The sequence below is a fragment of the Saimiri boliviensis genome, chromosome 4, assembly GCF_048565385.1.
Source record: "Saimiri boliviensis isolate mSaiBol1 chromosome 4, mSaiBol1.pri, whole genome shotgun sequence".
In the NCBI taxonomy this organism is placed as follows: domain Eukaryota; kingdom Metazoa; phylum Chordata; class Mammalia; order Primates; family Cebidae; genus Saimiri; species Saimiri boliviensis.
The window spans coordinates 9,374,463-9,396,690 of NC_133452.1; the positions used below are offsets into that span (position 1 = coordinate 9,374,463).

The 22,228-nt window shown below is 47.6% G+C and overlaps 1 protein-coding gene across 1 annotated transcript in view; it reads left to right on the plus strand.

Moving 5' to 3' along the window:
* AGPAT4 (1-acylglycerol-3-phosphate O-acyltransferase 4) overlaps window positions 1-22,228 on the plus strand; it is a 132,343-nt gene that overhangs the window by 79,775 nt on the left and 30,340 nt on the right. The window contains exon 3 of the mRNA XM_003933782.4: window positions 22,056-22,225. Within this exon, the coding sequence (XP_003933831.2) occupies window positions 22,056-22,225 (170 nt within the window). The remainder of the gene's footprint in view (window positions 1-22,055; window positions 22,226-22,228) is intronic.

A 22,228-nucleotide genomic window follows, 5' to 3' on the forward strand; every position in this document is an offset into this window, starting at 1 on the left:
GAAGTTGTTCCTCTTTAAAAGCTAAGTGTATCAGATCGTCCGTGGAAACCATTGTATTCATTAATTTCTCAAGTGTTTGTGTAGCTCCTGCAATATGTCAGGCCCCAGGTCTGATAACTTAAAAATGAACAAAATAAGTTTCCTCCGTCAAGAAACAGCTTTATGAAGGACACATGCAAGCACATGCACACACACACACAGATGTACACACATACATGCATACACACACATGCACACATACACACCTGCGTACACACGTACATGCACGCACACATACACATACGCACACAGACACATATGCATACACATATACACAAATGCAAACACAGTCGTACACCCATACATGCATATACACACATGCACACATACACATATGCATACACACATACATGCAAACAGATGTACACACATGCACACATACATGTGTATACACATAAATGCACACACACATACACACATAGACATACACATGCATACACACATATGCACATATGCAAACAGACGTACACACATACATGCATATACACACATGCACACATACACACATGCATACACATATGTACATGCACACACACATCCACATACGCACATAGACACATACACATATGCATACACAAACACATGCATGCATGTGCACGCGCGCGCACACACACACACACACACACACACACTCTCACTCTGCAATGGAATGGGGTCCAGGTATGGCTGACGGAGGAGACAGGCGCAGCTCATAAAGCATTGTTATAACATTGCCAGGAAGCTTATCTTTTAGATTAGTGCCATGCATTCAAATTACAATGAGAACTACACATATGATTTTAAATTTTCTGGTAGCCACATTAAGAGATGGGTGAAAATAATTTTAATAATATATATGATTAACATCTATTCAAAATATTATTTCAGAATGCATCCATTATAAATATTAATGAGATATTTGACATTCTCTTTTTTGATGCAAATCTTCAAAACCCACTGTGTATTTTATGCCTGCAGCATACCTTAGTGTGGACGAGGCACGTTCCACATGTTCAGCAGCCTCGTGGCTGGTGCTGTGGAGCACAGCTGTAGGCAGTGACTGTGGGTAACCTTCTTTTACATACAGGAAAATTATGGCTTAGAAAAGTAAATGACCTTCAGCAAAACTGACTTCCATTTTCAACAATATGGCAGCTTAGGTTATTTTGCCCAGTCCTTCTTCTAAAAATATTGGATAAAATATATTTTCAAATCTTCTTAAAAGTATCAAAGAGCTGTCAGGATAGTAAGGGTATACCAGGCAAAATCCAAGGGAAGGTAGTGCGGACTCGGCACCGCAGCGCTGCTGAGGATATCCGCGAGGGCAAGCCGATCTGACGGTCAGCAGTCCAACAGTGTCAGCGCAGATGTCAGAGCCCAGAGTCTGCCCTGGAGTCTAACAGGGATTCTTCCTCCGTAAAACTGGAACTGCGAAAGCTCGTAACCTCAATGTAAAGATGAATCAGAAGGAAGGCTGATCACTCTGCAGGCCTGGTGGACAACAAGGAAGTTTGTATTGGTCTGAGTTGAGCTGAAGATAATGAAAATCTCTGAAAAGTGGTGACCCCAGAGCAGCCTGCTTGCAGATTTGCAGTGCATGTTCAAATCACCCAGATGCTCTGGAAATTTCCAGCCATTACATTAGCTTCACATAGTCTTGGACTGGGTATGTGGCACCTGTCAGAAACAAAAAAACTGTAAAAATTAACCTAGGAGGTTTTCAAATGAATCAAAAGAACTTAGAGAAATAAGAAACTACTGAATTGAAAAGCTTTCTCTACGGGTTTAACGTCAGCTTAAACATAGCTGGAATGAATATTAGTGAACTAGAAGACACATCAGAAGGAAATATCCAGTATTCAGCAGAGATACAGACATGAAAAATATTCTTAATGAACATGAAAAAGAGATTAAGTATGTCCTTCCAGAATATGGGGATGGGGGAAAGAGACAATATTTGAAGACACAATGGCTCAGAATTTTCTAGACCTGACAGATAATACTAATGCAAAGGTTCAAGAAGTCCAGTGAAACCCATGGGAAATAAAAGAAAAAAAAATACAATCACACATAGATGCTTCATAGTGAACTTGTGGGACACCAAAATATAAAAGACATTAAACGTCACCAGAAGAGAAAAGACAGCCAATCTTCCAAAGAGTGAAACCCTAAAGTCTAACTTCTTCCCAGGGGCAGCAGAAGTCAGAGATGATGGAATCGTATCTTTAATGTGCACTGAAAGAAAAAGAAGTTCTTGTCTAGAACTCTACACCCAGCAAAAGGGTCCAAGAATAATGGCAAAATAAACACATTGTCAGATAAACAATAATTGTGTTTGTCACCATCATATCCTCACTAAGGAAAATGCTAAAGATAAATTTTCAGGGAAACAAAAGGGTCTCAGATAGATGACCTGAGATACGAGAATGAAAGAGAGAACAAAGGGTGACATGTGGATATAAATGTGGATGAACACTGTATAAACAATCTTAAAGTCTTATGGAGTTAAATTAGAAGGACAATATTAAAATATTAGGCCAGAATAACATGAAAGACACTAGGAAGGATAAATTGAGATATTTTAAGAATGTGTAACTTCCAGCTGGGCATGGTGGCTCACACCTGTAATCCCAGCACTTTGGGAGGCTGAGGCGGGAAGATCACCTGAGGTCAGGAGTTTGAGACCAACGTGGCCAACATAAGGAACCACCATTTCTACTAAAAATACAGAAATTAACTGGGTGTGGTGGCAGGCACCTGTAATCCCAGCACTTTGGGAGGCTGAGGCAGGAGAATTTGCTTGAACCCAGGAGGTGGAGGTTGCAGTGAGCTGAGACTGCACCACTACACTCCAGCCTGGGCAACAGAGCAAGTCTCCATCTCAAAACAAACAAACAAACGAATGTATAACTTCCAAACCAGTAGAGGGAGAAAATGATTATTGCAAAAGAAGGTGAGAAGGGAGAGAGAAGAAAGGCACAAAATAGGACAGTCCTTATAAAGCCAATAACAGTTATACCTCCTTGCACACTGCCCAGCTCTGGTCCTAACCAGGGGAGAGGAAGGTGAATTGAGAATTGAAAGTACCATTGAAAGAAAAAGTTAAATCACTTGTTCATGATCGTCACCTAGAAAATACTATAGTCAAGAAATCAAACCAGCCTTGCCTTGTTGCGGCAACAGTGGCCTCCTTGCAGTTTAGTTTTGTCCATGCTATGTGTAACTCTCTTCTGCACCTACATCCTTACAGAATGGATTAGTGTAGAGACAGTCTCCCAACTCATGTTATCAGTAAGACAAAAATCCTTTTTTTTTTTTTTGATATTTTAAATGTCAGTCCACAAAAGTCAAATCACTGCAATTTCATCTTGTACTTTTAATCTAATTAATCAATGTCCTCAGGACTATGACAGGTGGAAAAATATGGATACATCTTTAGTCCTGTCTGGCTCCAGTTTCACCCACTTCTAGAGTTGCTGGAAGTGCACAGTCTCCCTCCTCATATCTCAGATGCTTGGTTCCCCTTGATATTCTAATTTTAGGGGCCTGGTGGGACAGGTGGGTTGGCCCCTTTGGGCTGAACCAGCCTTCAGAGTGATGTCTCTCTGAGTGAATTTATATGGCAATGGTATAATTTTTCTGGTTTCATTCAGTTCCTAAGTACCACATTTAAACTCTTTTACATACTTCTTATTCCTAATTTGCAGCACAGCTCAGTGTGTTAGAGTGTGGGATGTGAAGTGAGACAGGCCTGGGCTGAGTCTGGGTGTATTATCTGTCGCCTTTGTGATCCTGGGTGTTTATGTTAACTCCTCTACATTTTGCTGTTCTCGTGTGTCAAGTATACCCTAACTGCTTTGTTACATAATGTTTGTAAAACATTTGTCAGTAAGTGTGGCCCATAATAAGCACTCAATGAATGTTACTGTGTTTGGAATCAAATGATTAGCCTTCTTCATATTATGTTCTTGAAGAGTTAAAAAACCAATGCAGGAGTGCTGGGGAGATTCGAACCAAGATCAGCATGGATATAACCAGTCTCTCTTTATGGGATATCCAGACTGGAAAAAACTCTTTTCCTCTGGACATATGGATCTATTTATTGGGAACAAGGAATGAAGTCTGACTACGGTTATAACCTTTGATTACAGACTATGGGATAAATACATCTAATTACAACCCAAGAACCAACGTTGATTTTTAGTGATTAATTTATTTCTGCTTTTCTTTATTCTGGAGATAGGTATTTTTAGATCATATATAAATCGTCCTTTTTCCTTCAGACCTATCTTCACATATTGCTTGTCCTTCTTTCCCATTGGCATGATTAGAGAGTGAGACTAATATTCACAAGTTAAGGTGGATTGAGAATCTTTCTACTCCTTTGATCAATATCTTAAGGTCTAAAGATTTTTTTTTTCCTGGTTTCTTCTGGCTAAAGCTTCCCATGAGCTCTGTACTGATTGCTCACAGATAGCTGAAACCACTTGGGAGGTAGAGGGGGAATCAGAAACATAAAATAGTGTTTTATATATTTTCTTTAACATTTTTTTAATGGGAGAAATATAAAAGGATCAAATCACCCTGCCCTTTAAAAAAAATTAATGGGCTATTTTTTAAGGGCACTTTTAGGTTTACAGAAAATTTGAGAAGAAAGTACAGGCAGTTTCCATATACTTTCCTACACTCAGCCAGTGTCTGTCTGTCTGTCTCTTTCTTTTCATGCTTTTTCCAAGCGCCAACATTTCCATTAGTCTAGTACATTTGTTACAAGTGTTGAACCAATACTGATATTGATACATTGTTTTGACCAACGCATAATGTCATGTGCCCATGATGAGCATGTCCTGCAGCAGAGCATCACTGCCCTAAAAATCCCTGGTGTTTCTTATTCATCCCTCCCTTCCCCTGACCCTGGCACTTCCCACATACGTAACTGCATTTCTGATACAGCTCATCTAAATGAGATCAGCTTGATAAGGTCACCCTGTTTTGTTTTAATTCCTGTATTTCATAGATTGGTCATTGATCGTAAGGTGCATAGTTATTATGCATCTCTAAGAAAGGAAAAGAAATGCTGCAGTGAAACTGAGAAATGCCATCAACAGTGAGACACACCCTGATTTTAGCATGTTCAAATGTGAACCAAAGGAGCATTTCAGAACTGATAAGACAGAACAGAGCCTGGGCCTGCACAAAACTCAGTGCTTTATTGAAAATGAAAACAAAAACTCAAAGAACTGCATTTCAGGATGGCATTTGGACCTTGTTTGGTTGGAAGTGGGGGGGTTAGGAGGGCGGTGGGTGAGGAAGGGGTGGGTGGAGACAGTGAGGTGGAAGAGGGGGCCAGGTGGTGAGGGGGCCAGAGACTGATGGAGGAGCCCATGGATGCGTGGGGCAATCCCTGCTGGCCTCAGCCCGCCTGGACCTGCTGTGTGCAGGCGCACAGCACAGGCAGAAGTCCACACCCTCTCAGTAACCTTGGGGAAGTGGCTAAGACTTTCAGAGCCTCAGCTTCTTCATGACAGGCATGTAAGGGTTTAAGTAAGTGAGTTCTGCATGTGACAAGCCTCGCTCACTGCCTGACTACAGTGTGTGTGGAATCCCCATGGGTTCTCTCACTCCCCGGGTTCCTTCACGCCCTCCTCCTCCTCCCTGCCCCTCCATCCTGTCCATGTCCCTTCCCTGGACCCCACCCAGCACCTGAGCTGTGACCTCACCTGCCAGGGCACCCTGCTGGTCTTGGCACACTCATTAGACTTCACAAGAGCCAGATGGGGAGGAGGTAGGACTGTCCACAGTTGGAAAAGCCTCCTAATTCCCGGCCTTGGTCTTCCCAGGGCTGCCAGGCAATCCGGGTTTAGCAACACCGTCGCGTGCCCACTTGCCAGCTTCGTAGCTTGATCAGACAAAGCACACCTGGTAGATAAAAACTCGTAAAATGATTTATCAGGAATGTTTTAAAGATGGGGATATAGAAGAGGCACAGGTTTATTAGTTAAAAATTATTAAGACTCTAAGAAACATGTGTTCTGCACGTGCATGAGGCTAGCAAAGCAAGAGGACCGAGCCCTCAGCATCAGGGACAATGGCAGCCGGCTCAGGCATTCTCTCTGGAATCGGCATGGCCTTGGAAAGCCATCTCTGTTCCATTTGCCATTGGTGAAATAGGATAGTGAGGCCGATCTCACCAGGTGGCTCTCAGGATTCTAGGGAATGGCGTTTATGGAAGCCTCGTTCACGCCGCCGGCTGCTGAACCCCAATGCCCTGTTCGTTTCTTCCTGGAGCCACGGCCGTGCATGTTACCATGGTGACTGCTGGGTTGATAAAGACTCGAACTGACAGATTTCACAAATAAAAATTCGGCACACCTAGCTAAATTTAAATTTCATATGAAAATGATTTTTTAGTATGTGTCCCAGACATTGCATGTCTCCTAATGTAGTACGTCTTCTGTTTAGTGTTGCCTGGGACATACTTATGCTAAGAAATAATGTGTAATTTATCTGAAATTCAGATGTAACTGGGTACCTTGTATTTTATCGGGTCGTCTTGATAGGGACGGAATGTCGCGTTGTTGGAAACGCTAGAAAGTTTCACTTGAAACAACTGATGCAAGGAGAGGATCTTAGAATTATCTGGTGACATCATTTATCATAAGTCTGATAGAAAAGTACACAGTTCATATGTAATCCTCAATAGTTAAAAGCTGCTCTACTGAAAAAGTTGTTTTTTTACTAGAGAAGAGACAAAATTAAATGCCTGGAGGCCTCCTAGGCTGAGGTATGGAAACAGTGTCTCATGTGAAGAAAATGTATTAAAAACAAAATGCCGGGATAGTGTTCCTTCTATACTTCTGCCTATAAAAATTATTTTGGTAATTGTGTATATTTTAACATCTTAATTTTTTATCCGTTTCAAAATTAGAATATACATGTATAGGGTTTTATTACGTATATTTATATATATTAAAACTACATTTTAATATATATGTATTTCTCTGCTCTGTGGCTAATGAAGTTGGATTATGAAAATAAGCCAAATTATATTTCAATCAGAGAAAGGTGAGAGAAGACATTAATTAGATGAAAATGTAGAGCAGATATTTATCTTATGTAGATTTTATAATTTGCTTTAAATATTCCTAAGTAGGTTAGTAATTTTATAATGGTGCTTTTAAAATTAAAAAAAAAGTTGGGCTGGGCATGATGGTTCACGCCTGTAATCTAAGCACTTTGGGAGGCTGAGGTGGGCAGATCACTTGAGATGAGAAGTTTGAGACCAGCTTGGCTAACATGGTGAAACCCTGTCTCTACTAAAAATACAAAAAAAATTAGCTGGGCATGGTGGTGGGCACCTGTAATGCCAGCTACTTAGGAGGCTGAGGCAGGAGAATTACTTGAACATGGGAGGTGGAGGTCACGGTGAGCCCTTCCAGAGTCTGATCCCCAGTTTTGTAGGCTAAGAAATGTGATTCATTGTCTTGTTGTCAGGCTCTGATTCACTCATCCTAAGCATGAGTGTTCCAGGTTAGCCACTGCCACTGCACTCCAACCAGTGTGGGCGACAGAGCGACACCCTGTCTCAAAAAAAAATTTTTTTTAATGGGCTTTAGGACCGTACCATCCTTAACTGATTTTTGCTGGTGAATTTTCCCATAGCTACACAGCCCCTGCTGTCACCCAGGCTGCTGGATCCCAATGTTTATTGAGACCCATGGTTGGGCACACCCTGCCTTGCATGCTGTGGGCAGCAACAACAGAATGAACAAGACAGGACCCTCCTGTTGAGGACAGCATACTCTGGTGGAAGAATACTGAACAAGACAGACAGGCCTCAGCTAGAACGTGAGAAAGAAAGTATGGAAGGCGGAGACACAGGTTCTGGGAAGAAGATGACCGTCACTCACAGTTCTTCTGCAAACATTAGGCTTCTCTTCTTTGATTTCATAGCAGTTCTGTGAGTGATATCATATGATTCCTTCTTTACAGATAAAACTGAAGGCCAGCAAGGTTAAGTAATATGCCGATGTTGTTACTAAATCATGGGATGGGAATTCAAAATCAGGCCTGACTTCAAGGTCTGAGGCCGTGTCCCTCATGGGGCATTTAGGAGAGTTGAAGAGAGAGAAATTACTCCTACGGGAGCCGAGGTGGCGGCGGGTGGTCTTATTTCAACTGAGACCTGGAAAACAGAAAAGGCTGGACATGCTGCAGAAAGGAAGGGTCTTTGGGGCCCGGTGAACAGCTTGAGCAAGAGCCCAGAGCTTGGGGGAGGTCCAAAGAATTCTAGGTAGTTCCAGGAACGGTGTGCAGTTGCTCTGGGCTTTAGCTCAGGAAGTGTGCTGGTGAGAAGTAGAGGAAGGAGAGGGAGGCCTGGAGTTGGGGCTTGCTGAGGAGTCTGCAGTCGTCTGGTTGATGGTACAGAGCCAGGAGGAGGTGGCGGTGAGGCACCAGACTGGCGTGCAGAGTGGGTGTGTTTGGAGGCGGAGAAACCAGGTGGAAGGTCATCAAGGGGCAAGGAGGGCAGGGAGGAGATGGCAGGGAGGATGGGCGGTGGTGGACATGGAAGGTGTGGGCAGACGGAACCAGCGGTGGCAGTGAGCAGCGGACCGCAGGGGCCGTCAGTGGTGTGCACAAGAACGTGAGTTGCTCTCAGTCGAAATTCTTAGAAACATTTGCAGCTGCAAATAGAGGATCCCTGGGAGACAGCAGGGAGGTGGCGGAGTTTCCCATGGACTGCTTGTACCTCGTTGCAGAGTCTGATCCCCAGCTTTGTAGGCCAAGAAATGGGATTTGTTGTCACCCTAGGCTCTAAATCACTCACTTTAAGCATGAGTGTTCCAGGTTAGGTATCAGGAGACCGAGGCCTGGGGGACGGAGCTGCCCGCAGTCGGTCAGTGTTCCGAGAAGCGGGCTGTTGTGAGCGTGAAGCCGCAGTTCTGTCTCTTCCAGGCCTCCTTGTGATGCCAGGAGAAGGACACGACCCTCCAACGCTGCTGCAGGGAGGAATGATACCACTTGCAGGTGCCGAAACTCAGTAGCTTCGCTTTTGCATTTTGGATGCTTCTGAGGATGAGGGCTTTAAGTTTTAACCTAACCCTGAGGGTCTAAGCTCAGTGGCCTGACTGCCCCGTGGCCCAGAGCAGCAATGGGACTTTCCTTGGTCATGGAGTGAGGAGGAAATGGAAGATTTCGAGAATTTCTCACCATTCCATGCAGCAAGCAAAGAAAGGGCAGAAAAGGGACTATTACTCTTTGGGACTTTTAGACCTTTTAATCGCTTCAAATATAATGGCATTGAAATGCAAAGTATTTTCAAATTGCATTTTAATCTTTATCTCTTTCAGAAATTAAAAAAAAATACAGGCATGGCCTTGATCTATATTTTAGGGGTGAACTTTTTTTTTTTTTTTTTTTTTTTGCGATTTTCGTCTGTGTCTGTCTCCCTGCTGCTCCTGGAGAAGAGGCAGCTGTGCCCGAGCCAGGACTGAGAGATTTTGGGTGATGCCTCCGCCATGATGAGTCATTGCTTCCTGGACTTATTTTCCATGGAAGAAGCAACTTGTTTCTTGAGCTTTTTATTATGGAAACTGTAAAATCTATGTAAGAGTAGAGAGAACAGCATGAGGATTCTCCAACGTCAGAGAATCTGGATTTCACTTTAAATATTTCATCCTACCGGCAGGTGTCAAGTTGATGGATGAAAATTTAAAAATTGAATTCCAGACATTGTATGTCATGAAATATCACCCCAAATTATAATGAGTTGTGTTTTATAAAGAATTAAGACATCTTGGCCAGGTGTGGGAGCTCAGGCCTGTAATTCCAGCACTTTGGGAAGTCTGTAGTTTCAGCTACTTGGGAGGTTGATGCAGGAAGAATCACCTGAGCCTTGGAGGTCAAGGCTGCAGTAAGCTGAGACTGCACCACCACACTCCAGCCTGGGTGATGGAGCGAGACCCTGTCTTGGAAAAAAAAAAAAAATAAGGGCATCTTAAAAACATAATCACAGTGTCATTATCACAAGAATATAAATTAATGGTATTCTTAATATAATGTAATACCCCTTATATTCATGTTTCTCTAATTGTTTCCAAACTGTCTCTGCCTGTCTGTCTCTCTCTTTTTAACATTTGGAGTATTTAAATAGGGATTTAAATAGGGTCCATATATTACATTTAGTTTTTATGTCTTTGAAGTTTCTCTTTAGAACAGATCCCCCCACCCCTGCCCAACCTCTTTTTTTTTTTTTTTTTTTTTTTTTTGATTAATTTGTGAAAAGCCCAGCACTGCCCAGTAGAACCTCCTGCATTCTGGGTGTGTGGGTGCTCACCACGAGGGTGTTTAAGACACTCCTCCCTCTCCCCCTACCTGTGAACTAGAAGTTACATATGGGTGCTTAATACTTTTGAGTTTGACAGTTTTCCCAGGAACACTACACACATCTCAGGGATGTGGTGTTTAGAGAGCAAAATCTGAGTGCTGATGGTGTTTATGGATACTGAGCTGTCATTACTCTGAGGCCTGGTGTAGTCAGATTTCTAGTCTTGCCAAGTGCCCAGATGGGTGGAAACCTGGCAGGTTTCCCTGATGACTGGGCATGGGCTGTGAGATGTGCCACTGGGTGTAGGAGAGGAACAGAGGTGGACCACAGAGCCTGGGAGGAAGCAGGGACAGAGAGGCCAGAGGATGACAAATGGGAATGGGGAGTGCAGGGCAGGGTCAGGGGAGGCCGGGGCTGCACAGGTTGTTGCCAGCACCCACCACTAAGCCAAAGATGACTTACGTGTTCAAACTCAAATGCCAGATTCCTCCATCACCCGCCCCTCTGTCTCCCTCCGCACACCTGCCTCTCCCCAATGCTCCCCAACCCAGTTAACAGCCAGTCCTTCTTCAGCTGTTTGGGGCAAAAACCTTAACCTCACTCTTGAATCCTCCTTTGTCTCTTACACCATGTCGAACCCAACAGCAAGTTCCACTGGCTCTGCCTCCAGCATACAGCCTCCTAAATATGATCATTTCTCACCATTTCCAGCTTAGAGTCCACCCCTCCCCCACCCGGCTGACTGCTGTAGCCTGCTCCAGCACCTGGCTTCCACCCGTATCCTGCTGCACTTCTTTCTCCACACAGCAGCCAACGTCATGCACTGAAATGTGTCCCGAGTTCCAGGCACTGGATGTATACCAGTGGACAAAACCAGTCAGTTTGTAGCAGAGGTTCTAGTAGACTATATTTCAGGTGGATCAAGTCATACATCACGTTAAACTTCCAGTGACTTCCTGTGTCATCAAGAATAAAAGCCAGATCCCTTTCAGGGGCCTGTTGGCACCATCTCCTCTCCTTCTTCCTTGACCACTCAGCTCCATCCTCCTAGGCCTTCTTGCTGTCCTTGAATGTGGAAGCCCACCCTGCTTCCCACATCCCCAGAGAGCCATGTGGCTGCTCCCCTTTCCCTTAGGTCTCTTCTCACATACGGGTCATCTGAGGGGCCTTCTGGGCCCCCCAAAAGGATCAGCGCCCCTGTCCCTCCATGGCATTCCCCGGCTGTCCCATCGGTCCCTCTCATCGTCTCACAGCACATTCTTTTTTAAATTTATTTTTTTGAGATGGAGTCTTGCCTGTCGTCCAGGCTGTAGTGCAGTGGTGTGATCTCAGCCCACTGCACTCCAGCCTGAGTTCAAGCAATTCTCCTGCCTCAGCTTCCTGAGTAGCTGGGATTACAAGCATGTGACACCATGCCCAGCTAATTTTTGCGTTTATAGTAGAGACAGGTTTTTACCATGTTGGCCAGGCCGATCTCAAATTCCTGCCCTCAAGTGTTCTGCCTGCCTGGGACTCTCAAGGTGCTGCGGTTACAGGTGTGAGACTGTGCCCAGCCTCTCACAGCACTTTCTGTAGCTGTGTGGCTGTCTGTTTATTGCTTGGCCACTAGTATTGTTTTGCTCTCTGCCACATCCGGGGCAGTGCTGGGTGTCAGTGGGCTCCACATCAGCACCTGGTGATGGATGAGTAAGCAAATGGACTGGTCCAAGCCTGGGTCATCAGAGACACGAAGCGTTGTGGCTTCATGATCTTGGGCTGCTCTATGGGAAGGGAGTTGAAAGTCTCAATGCTGGGGCACTGGAGTGGCAGTGGGGGGTGGGGGTGGGGGTGGGGATGGGGGGAGCTCTGGGCTCTTCCTCACCTTCTCCTCCTGTTGAGGTGCATTAGGGGGTGGGAAGTGCTGGGCCTCTCCCTGCCTCTTGTTACCTCACTCAAGCCAGTGGCCTGCCTTGGCACTTCCTCTTCCGAAAGCTCCACCAGCCAGTGGTGACACCACCGGGCGGAAGGCCGTGTCCACTCCTGAAGCGGTCCCCTCTGCATCCCGGTGCTGTCCTCTCCAAATGTCAGGGCTCTCTCCTGGGTTTCAGAGGCTGTGTCGTGGGCAGGGAGCAGCAGTGCCCACCTCTCAGGCCTGATCGGACCAGCCGCTGGCTGCCCGCCCTGTGCGAAGGCTCCAGGAGCCAGGCCACGCTGAGCTGGACGTAGCGCCTGCGGTGGCAGCCTTTACCCCCGACCTCCAGAGAGCACTCCAGGCGGAGTTCGTTCCTTCACAGCCTGCCAAGGGCACATGCAGCATGGACAGGGGTACCCTGAGGGGCTGGGGTGAGGGACCAGGGTGAGGGGCAAGGGTGAGGGGTCAGGGTGAGGACCCGGGGTGAGGGGTCGGGGTGAGGGGTCGGGGTGAGGGGTCGGGGTGAGGGCCGGGGTGAAGGTCGGGGTGAGGGGCCGGGGTGAGGGGCCGGGGTGAGGGCCGGGGTGAAGGTCGGGGTGGGGGCCGGGGTGAGGGGTCGGGGTGAGGGTCGGGGTGAGGGGCCGGGGTGAGGGGCCGGGGTGAGGGGTCGGGGTGAGGGTCGGGGTGAGGGGCCGGGGTGAGGGGTAGAGGGTCGGGGTGAGGGTTGGGGGAGGGCTGGGGTGAGGGTCAGAGTGAGGGGTCGGGGTGAGGGTCGGGGTGAGGGGCCGGGGTGAGGGGTAGAGGGTCGGGGTGAGGGTTGGGGGAGGGCTGGGGTGAGGGTCAGAGTGAGTGTCGCGGTGAGGCCCGGGGTGAGGGCCGGGGGAGGGCCGGGCCGGTCTGAGCTCTGGCGGTGTCCGGAGTCCGCCTTGCCCGCCGCCTGTTCGGGGCAGACCGATGTGGAGGAAGATGCCTGCGGAGCTCCCCCAGTGTTTTCATTATTTTCCCTCTGAGGAGCCTTTTCAGACACTTTTTTCCTCTAATCACCTCCCATGATGCTTTAATACTGCAGAGGGACCGTGTATCGTTCGTGTGCCCTGGACATGCCTGTGCAGTGAAAGAGTAAGATTTTTGTTCACCTCACGCCCCCGCCGAGAAGCAGTTTTTGTCTCCCTGAGGCAAAAGCACCTCCTAATGTAATCCCGATGGCTTTCGGGAGCTTTGGCCTTCTTGGACCCTGGGCTTCTAGCCTGAGAGCTGTCCAATGTGTGGACACGTGTGTGGGAAGAGCAGCTGCTTGGGAGATTCCGGGTTGGGACGGGTAGAGCTGGGCTCCCAGTTTGGTGTCACCGAAAGAAAGTGCGGAAATCTGGTTGTGGCAAAAATGCATGTATCAGGGAATTAACTAGAATAGCTAAAAATACCAAGGTGGGGGGCCACAGTGGCACACACCTGTAGTCCCAGCACTTTGGGAGGCCAAGTTGGGCAGATCACCTGAGGTCAGGAGTTCGAGACCAGCCTGGCCAACATGGGGAAATCCTGTCTCTACTAAAAATACAAAAATTAGCTGGGCATGGTGATGGATGCCTATAATCCGAGCTACCCAGGAGGCTGAGGCGGGAGGATCACTTGAACCTGGGAGGCTGAGGTTGCATTGAGCCGAGATCATGCCACTGCATTCCAGCCTGGGCAGCAGAGTAAGACTGTCTCAAAAAAATAAGTAATAAAAATAAAATACCAGCAAGTGCCCACAGGAGCCAAGCTCGCTTAGTGTTGTGCAGTTAGGAATGCCCCTCCCTGCTTAGAAGAGGGGGCAGAGCGGGGACAAAAGAGGAGAGGTATAAGTGTGGTGTGGCTTGGAGCTAGCTGCTTAATGCACAGAGGGACTGCCTGGCACCGCATCAGAGCCTGCAGGCCATGGGAGCAGCAGGCAGCCGGCCCCTTCGGGAATCCCAGACTGTGTTGGGCACCAGGACACAAGAGACACCCTGGGCTGTGGATGCTGGCCCCTTCACGGCTCTGCTGGGGCCCACTCCACACCTGCAGCTCTTGGGCTAGAGCTGGGCAGCACCTTTCTGTTTATTCTGTGCTAATCGTTTCACTTTGGGTTTTTATTAATTTTTATGCCAGGCACAGAGAGGGTCTTGTGGGCACCCTGTAACATGACGACTGACCTCCAGGTCAGGGTGTTGTGTGAAGGCACAGTCTTGCCTCTTCCAGGCCTCCCTGTGATGCCGGGAGAGGGACCCGGCCCTCCAGCACTGCTACAGGGAGGAATGATAACCACATGCCGAAACTTCATAGCTTTGCTTTTGCATTTTGGATGCTTCTGAGGATGCGTGCTTTAATTTTTAACCTAAATCATCAGTTAAAAGATAAAAGGTTATTATAAATATATACTTCTATGTATCTATGGTTTTCTGGACAATTGTAGCAGGAGTGGTGGCGGGAAACAGAGCCCTCGAACACCGAATGGGGAAGGAAGGAGTTTATTATTACTATTACTATTATTATAGCTGGAGCTAAGCACGGTTCCAAATTACCCAGCTTGCCTAACAAAGGAAGGTTTTGGCTTTATATAGGCTTATACTTTAGATATGACACATGGAAGAATCTTAGGTTTACAGCCTTAGAAATTATGCATGAAGATTTATAGCTTTAGGACTCACATGTGAAAAGGCTTCGAGTTTACGGTTTTAGGAATCACATATGAAAGGGTTTCGGGTTTACAGCTTTAGGACTCACATGTGAAAAGGTTTCTGGGTTTGATCTTGTGTTCAGTAAAAACAGTGCCTTCTGGAGAGTTTCCCCAAGACCAAGTCTGCCACCTACAGGAAGGTGAATCAGGAGGTGCCAGTCGGTCAGCCTTTTCTTCTACTGAAATGTAGTGTGGCAGTCAAAGGGGAAGTTGGTCCCAGATGCCTGGGTCCCCTTCCTCGCAATCACCGATATAATTCTATCATTGTTAAAATTGGATATAGTGAATGATAATAAGGCCATTTCCCCATGTAACGTGGCTCCCCTGTCTGCAGCTGTGGGAGGTCTGACTGTTGACGTGCGCTTGAACAGTGACCTCTGTACTCCCCAGGGTTTCCATCAGCAGCGTTTGGATTGTGAGGTCTTTCGTACAGCGTCTTTGCCTCCCCTGTTTTAGTGGACTTCTCCGTGGCACTTCTCCTGGCCACGGGATGCAGGGAGGAGCTGGGCCCACCCGGTGGAGCGAGGAATGAGGGGAATGGTGGGGAGTGGGAGCCCCAGGCCCTCTCTGCCTGCGTCAGGGAAGAGCTTGTCTGGAGGCTTGAAGTATTGGGATCTCCAGGGAGTTTAGGGAACCCTGGGCTCCAGACCAGAATGGAGCCACGTCTTGCAGCTGCTTAGAGCAGAGTAGGGGCTGGGAACAAAAAGAGCTCTGGGGACAGCAGATCCAGGGCTGCCTGGAAGTGCACTCAGGAAGTGCTTCCTTGTTTCTTCCCCGTCTTTCTCTGATTTTAAATTATTTGTTTTGTTTTGGAGTCGAATAGCCACATGTAACTTTTGACTCCCTAAAACTTAACCACTAATAGCCTACAGTTGACTGGAAGCCTGACCAGTAACGTAAACAGTTGAGTAGCACGTGTTTTGTGTGTGTGTTACATCCGGGATTCTTACGATAAAGTAAGCTAGAGAAAAGAAAGCATTACTAAGCAAATCATCAAAAAGAGCAACTGTGTGTACTGTTTATGAGCGGAAGTGGATCATCAGAGAGGCCTTCATCCTTGTCGGCTTCGCGTTGGGTAGGCTGAGGCGGCCAGGTGGAGGGTTGGTCTTGCTGTCTCAGGGGTGCAGAGGCAGAAGAAAATCTAGGGATAAGTGGAGCAGTGAAGTTTGAACCCATGTTGTTCGAAGGTCAGCGGCAGTAGAATCAGGAGAAGGAGAAAGCACTGGCTGCCGCAGGGCTTGTGTTCGATGCTTGAAGTATTTTAGCATCTGCTCTTCACGCCAAACCTTTGCGGTGGGCATTTTAATCTTTGTGTCCTAGGTAAGGAACTGACCGCAGCTCTGCCTGAGCTCAAGGTATGATTTTATATGCTGATCTTCCTTTTATTTCCCTTCTCTAGCCCCTTGCACTCCAGTCATCTCTTATATAATCATGGCTTTTAGTGTCTTCAGCAACTTTAGGGAGCTGCCCTGGGCCCTCATGTCTGGATTCAGCTCCCAGCCACCCACGTCGTAATTCTGGGGCAGAGGCCACAACCCACGCATGTTGGAAATGAACTCGGGAAACATTAGTTGCCATCATTTCCCTCCTCCATCTTTACAAACAGGACAGCAGGGCCTGTCTTCCTTAAGTCCACTTTCCTTTGGTCTATCTACTTCTTTTTTCCCTATTAGTAACCTCTTAAGCTGCTATATACAATAGCAAGCATAATAAAACCAAACCTGCAGCTCTGGTCCAACCTCTTTATGCCCCTAAGTTTTATTCTTCAGTCGGCCCCTGAAATAGCAGGCAATGGTTTGGGACTTTGCAGAAGTCACCTGCTGTGCTAGGCGTCCTCTCCCGTCGTCACCCTGAAGAACTGGGCACCGGCTCTGTGGGGTTTGTAGAAGAGGCAGCAGCAACTGGCTGGAGCCGGAAGTGGCCGGAGAGCAGAATCCAGGTGTGATGGCTTTGTAGAGAGATGGCGTTCCCTGAGCCCTCGGGAGCAGCAGAGTCAAAATAACGTCTGCAAAATTTGGAAAACTGACATTTTTAAAATATGCCAAAAGTTTGAAAAATTGCCATATGATATTGAAGGCCTGGCCACATCTCTGCATGGAGCAGCCTTCCCTTTCTGTCCTGTGGCCTTTCCGAGGTGGCCGTCCTGGCCAGGGACAGGCTTCCTTGGTGGCTCCCTGCGATTCCCTGCAGTGTGTGCACCTTGGGATGCCCTGTCCACACTGTGGTGAGTCTCACAGTCCGTGCATACCCCAGGCCTGGACGGGGTGCCCCCTGTCCTTGGCAGGTGTGGTGGGCACCGCCCTGAGCAGATGTGTCTGTGGCTGGGCCATGTGCTCACCCACCCTAAATGGCAAAACCCGGAGTCTCCAGATCCTGGGATCTCCGCGGACGGTGTCCTTCCTCCCCGCCCTTCTCCCACTGAGGTCCCTCTTAGGGCCGGTCATTTACAGCTTCTGGGCCCCTTTCTAGCGGGTTATAAGCCCTTCTCTTTTTCCTCTTCTCCTGCTTTTATTCTGATTCGATGCATTATTTTTATTCCCGCATAGTCTGTTTTTCAATTCACTATCTAGTGGCTCGAATTCTTGTGATGTTAAATAAAGCCTCGGTTGCTTTTTCTGGGTGTTTAATGTGTGTTAGTTTGGATGCCTAAACAAGAAGGTAAATGTTTCAGGGGTGCTGTGTTCTGAATCCATCCCCCAGAGTCATGTGTTGGAAACTTAATTCCCAATGCAACAGTGTTGAGATGTGGGGCCTTTAAGAGGTGGTTAGGTTGTAAGGGCTCTGCCCTTGTTCGTGCCATTATTTCAGGAGTGGGCCAGTTATTCAGAGAGTGGGTTCCTGCTAAGGGGATGAGTTCAGCGTCTTTCCCTTATTTCTCTTTCTTGAGCACATGCTTGCCCACCCTTCTGCCTTCCCGCATGGGATGACACAGCAAGAAGGACCTTGCTAGATGCAGGCCTCTTGACCTTGGACCTCCAGCCTCTAAAACTATAAGAAATAAATCTCTGTTCTTCATAAATTACTCAGTCTCCACTGAGGAAGCATCTCTCAGTCAGGGTTCAACAAGAGAAGCAAAGCCACTGGGAGATCAGTGTACATCATCTCATTGGCCTTATTCGACTGTGGGGGCTGGTCTAGCAGTCTCTGTAGGGCTGTTGTATCTGCATGTGATGCTGGAGCTTTCGGTCCACGGGGTGGGCAGGTGGTCAGGAAGGGGTGATGTGTGTAAAGTGGGAGAGATACGATGTTGGAACCACCAAGCACAAGCCGGAGCCTCATAAGAACGGGCCAAAACTTGTATCAGTTCTCTTGCATCTGGCATCGATGGTGTGGATGTCCTGCAGAAGCTGGGATCTTTGTCACAGAGCTAAACGCAAACGCCTTACCTGGGATTCAGAGAAGCTGGTGGGGGATCCAGGGGAGGAGGAGCAGTGGCAGGCATGGCTGCTGCTTCGCACTGATGAATCAGCAGATCAGCAGAAATGTGCGTGACCCACAAAATGGTGCTCTTTCCCTTTCACCTTCCAAACCTCCCAGGAGTGTCTCTTGTGGTGCCGCCTAACGAGAAATATCCAAGAAAGGGGAGTCTGGGAAACGTAGTCCAGGTCAGCTTGATGGACACACTCCAAAGCCATGTAAAGGAATTTTCTATATTCTTGTACATACTTCTGGGATGTTTGAATCATTTTACATGATGGTATAAATGTGTTTCTGTGAATTAAAATGTGAAATCATTCGATAAAAAGAAAAATGGGTCAGGCGTGATGGCTCATGCCTGTAATCCCAGCACTTTGGGAGGCCAAGGTGGAAGGATCGCTTGAATCTAGAAGTTTGAGATCAGCTGTGGTCCCAGCTACTCAGGAGCCTGAGGTGGAAGTATTGCTTGAGCCCAGGAGGTTGAGGCTGTGGTGAGCAGTCTATGATTGGGCCACTGCACTCCAGCTGGGGTGACAGAGTGACACATCCATCTCAAAAAAAAAAAAAAAAGAAAGAAAGAAAGAAAAAGAAAGAAAAACGGGAAATAAAACTGTTTTATCCAGTGAGGTTCAGACTGTAGTTGTCTGTTTAACAGCCTACTGAGACGAGTGAGAAATTTGGTCTTCTACCGTCTGGTCCCAGCACTACCCACTCTCTCTGTTGACACGGTCACCCCCTAATGGCCTCCCTATTACAGTCTGTTCCTGTTTCAGTCAGAGTGATTTTTTTTTCAAATGCAAATTGGATGTTGGTGTGTCTATTTAAAAATGCTCCAGTGGTTTTTTTTTTATTGTCTTTAGAATGAAATCCTAAATCCTAACTCCTTACTCCGGTAACCCACAACTCTCTGCGATGCTCTCTCTGGGTTTCTCTCCATCTGCCTCTGTCTCTCCTCCTTCCTCTCCCCTTCAGTGGTCACAGAGCCTTTGTGTGTGATAAAATTATTATGCGCATAATAGTAATTTAAAAGCTTGTATTGATTGCCTACTATGCCCAGTGTCACGCTAGGTGTCTTGAATCCATACTCTATTTAATATCCACAGCGTCTCTAATGGCGTTTACCTATCCCGATTTTACAGAGAAGGGGGACATTGGGAAACATGCTGTAAGTCTCACGACTAGTAAGTGGCTCCACCTGGATCGGTGGAGACACACCTGGATGTGTCTGACTCCCAGATCCGCAAGGACGATATTCAGCAGTGATCCTCTTAACAGGCCTTTCTCCTTTCCCTGTGACGGACGTTGTTCTGTGGTGTGTAGCTGTCTTTTCCCTGAGCTGTAAGCTGGAGGGGAGCCGGGATCGGAGCTGAATGTTTGCTCATCTCCTGTACTTCGCAGAGTGTCCGCACGCGTTAGGTAATCATGTGGCATTTGTTGAAAGCATCTGTGTGCGGGGCACTTACTGAGCTTGGAGTCGAGGCTAAGGTCAGGGTGAACCACACAGTACAGTTGCTGTCTCGTGGTGCCCGTGCTGTGTATACAGTGATACAGAGCTCTGTATATAGTGACTCATTGCTTTAGTCACAGCTGTGATAGGGCTGTGGAGGGTGCCGGGGAACATGTGAATGGGGTGGGGCGGTGGGAACTGGCCTTGGGCAGGGAGTCCCACGCAGAGGCATTTGGCCTGTGACCCACAGGAAATGTGACTGTCTTGGAAGGTTCAGCTTTCTCTCGCAGACACTCCGCAGAGTTGTGCTTTGGTGCTTATCTGTGCTCCTTGGTCAGTAGTGGAAGAGACTGATCCTTCCCCTCCTCGTGCCTAGAAAAACTCAGCACAGTGCTACAGACGTCTTTCTACCCCATGCTAATACATTGTCCCTCCATCCGTTTGTCATGCTAACACATCGTCCCTCCATCCCTTCATCATGCTAACACATTGTCCCTCCGTCCCTTCGTCAGACTGTCCCACCAGGCTGCATGTGGTTACCCTGCCCCCTCACCCCCGCCCGCCAGCAAACTCCCACGACCGACTCCCAGGACGCGTCACTCTTCCTTGACTTGTGCTTCTGCTTCCACCAATGCTGTGACCTGGTGGACAACTGAATGGGGGCTGGATGTTTTCTCAGTTCCTAGAATTAGGTAGACGCTTTTTTATGGTTCACTTCTGGAGAAGGAAGGGGAGTGGTTTTGTTCATTTTTAAGGATATGGATAGCTTCAGTTTGCCGGGAGCTTACAACGTGCTCTATACTGAGCACATACTCTGTTACGCACTTTACGCTCACAAAACCCTTTGGGGCAACCCCATTCCAAAGATTAAGACACCGTGGTGTTGTAAGGTTAATTTGTTCAAAGTCCCACGGGGCTAACTGCTTAAAAACGGGACTGTGATGTCTTCTAGAGGGTTCTGCTGCTCCACAGCTAGCCTTCAGCCTCCAGCCTGGAGGTGAAAAGTTTCCAAGGACAGCCATTTGAGCTAGAACACTAAGCTCATATGGAATCAAGGCGAAATCCACCTGCCTTTATATGTATGTAGGGTGGGGATGGGGTGGGGAGGGAGTGAGTCCCCTGCTACATGCGTGCCCCACTAACTGGTGATTTAAAAAGGTGGACACATGGCCCGGTGTGGTGGCTCACGCCTGTAATCCCAGCACTTCGGGAGGCCAAGGTGGGAAGACTGCTTGAACCCAGGAGTCTACCCTGCAGGCAACATGGCAAAATGTCTCAAAAAAAAAAAAAAAAAAAAACCCAAGAAAGTAGCCAGGCCTGGTGGTGGAGGCTTGTAGTCCCAGCTAGTCAGGAGGCTGAGGTGGGAGGATCACTTGAGCCTGGGAGGTTGAGGCTGCAGTGAGTTTTGATCACACCACTGTACTCCAGCCTGGGTAACAGAGCAACACCTGTCTCAAAAAAAAAGGGGGGGGGGCAGGGAGGAGGCACGACCCTCGCAGAGCACTCAGGTGCCACCCCCTACTGAACACCATCAACTTTAAGAGTCACTTTCAAAGCTGATCACCCACATTCAACTGTTCTTCTGGACAGTTTCTACCATAGAGGCTTTTCCTGAGCCTGCTAGAGTGGGAATAAGTTCCCTGGATGGGAGGCATCACTGAAGAATAAATGACAAGTGGTCATCATTGCCTGAAAAAGGAATCTTTTCTTTGCGCAAGCCCCTACAAAGAATATTTTAATGGTTCTGTTCAGACCTGCGTGTAGTGACTCTCACCCCCCCTGCCCTGCGGGTGCTGTGGTCCCTGCTCCTGGCACCACCACCCTCCATTCCTCCCTGTGCCCTCAAGTGTCAGAAGTGGGAGAGGAAAGTTGGGTATTTAATATTCTTTGATGGAGTTTATAAGTATCCCAACTCGTCATTTTCCAGGATATTAAGAATTCTGTGCCTCATCACACGCTGCCTTACAAGGGCGTGAATTCTTGACGGATTCTGGCTTTGTGATTTATTTTCCCCCAAGGTACTTAATCAAGGAATGGAAGTCGTTTGCCTTCTCCAGGCACCCTCTTCTTCCCTGGAGAAAGTCGTGAAGTCTTTCTTGTTTTGCCTTCTGCTTCTGAACCCTCTCAAGGACCAAGGTCTGTGCTGCAGCGACCCAGAACTTTGCCCCAGCAGTTACCCTCTCCCCGAGCCCCGCTCTCAGCCGAGCCCCGAGGACAAGGCTGCGTGACGTAAACATCTGTCTGTTGTGGTTTGTTCCAGAGCTGGTGATGCTGCTGGAGTGGTGGTCGGGCACGGAATGCACCATCTTCACGGACCCGCACGCCTACCCCAAGTATGGGAAGGAAAATGCCATCGTGGTTCTCAACCACAAGTTTGAAATTGACTTTCTCTGTGGCTGGAGCCTGTCCGAACGCTTTGGGCTCTTAGGGGTA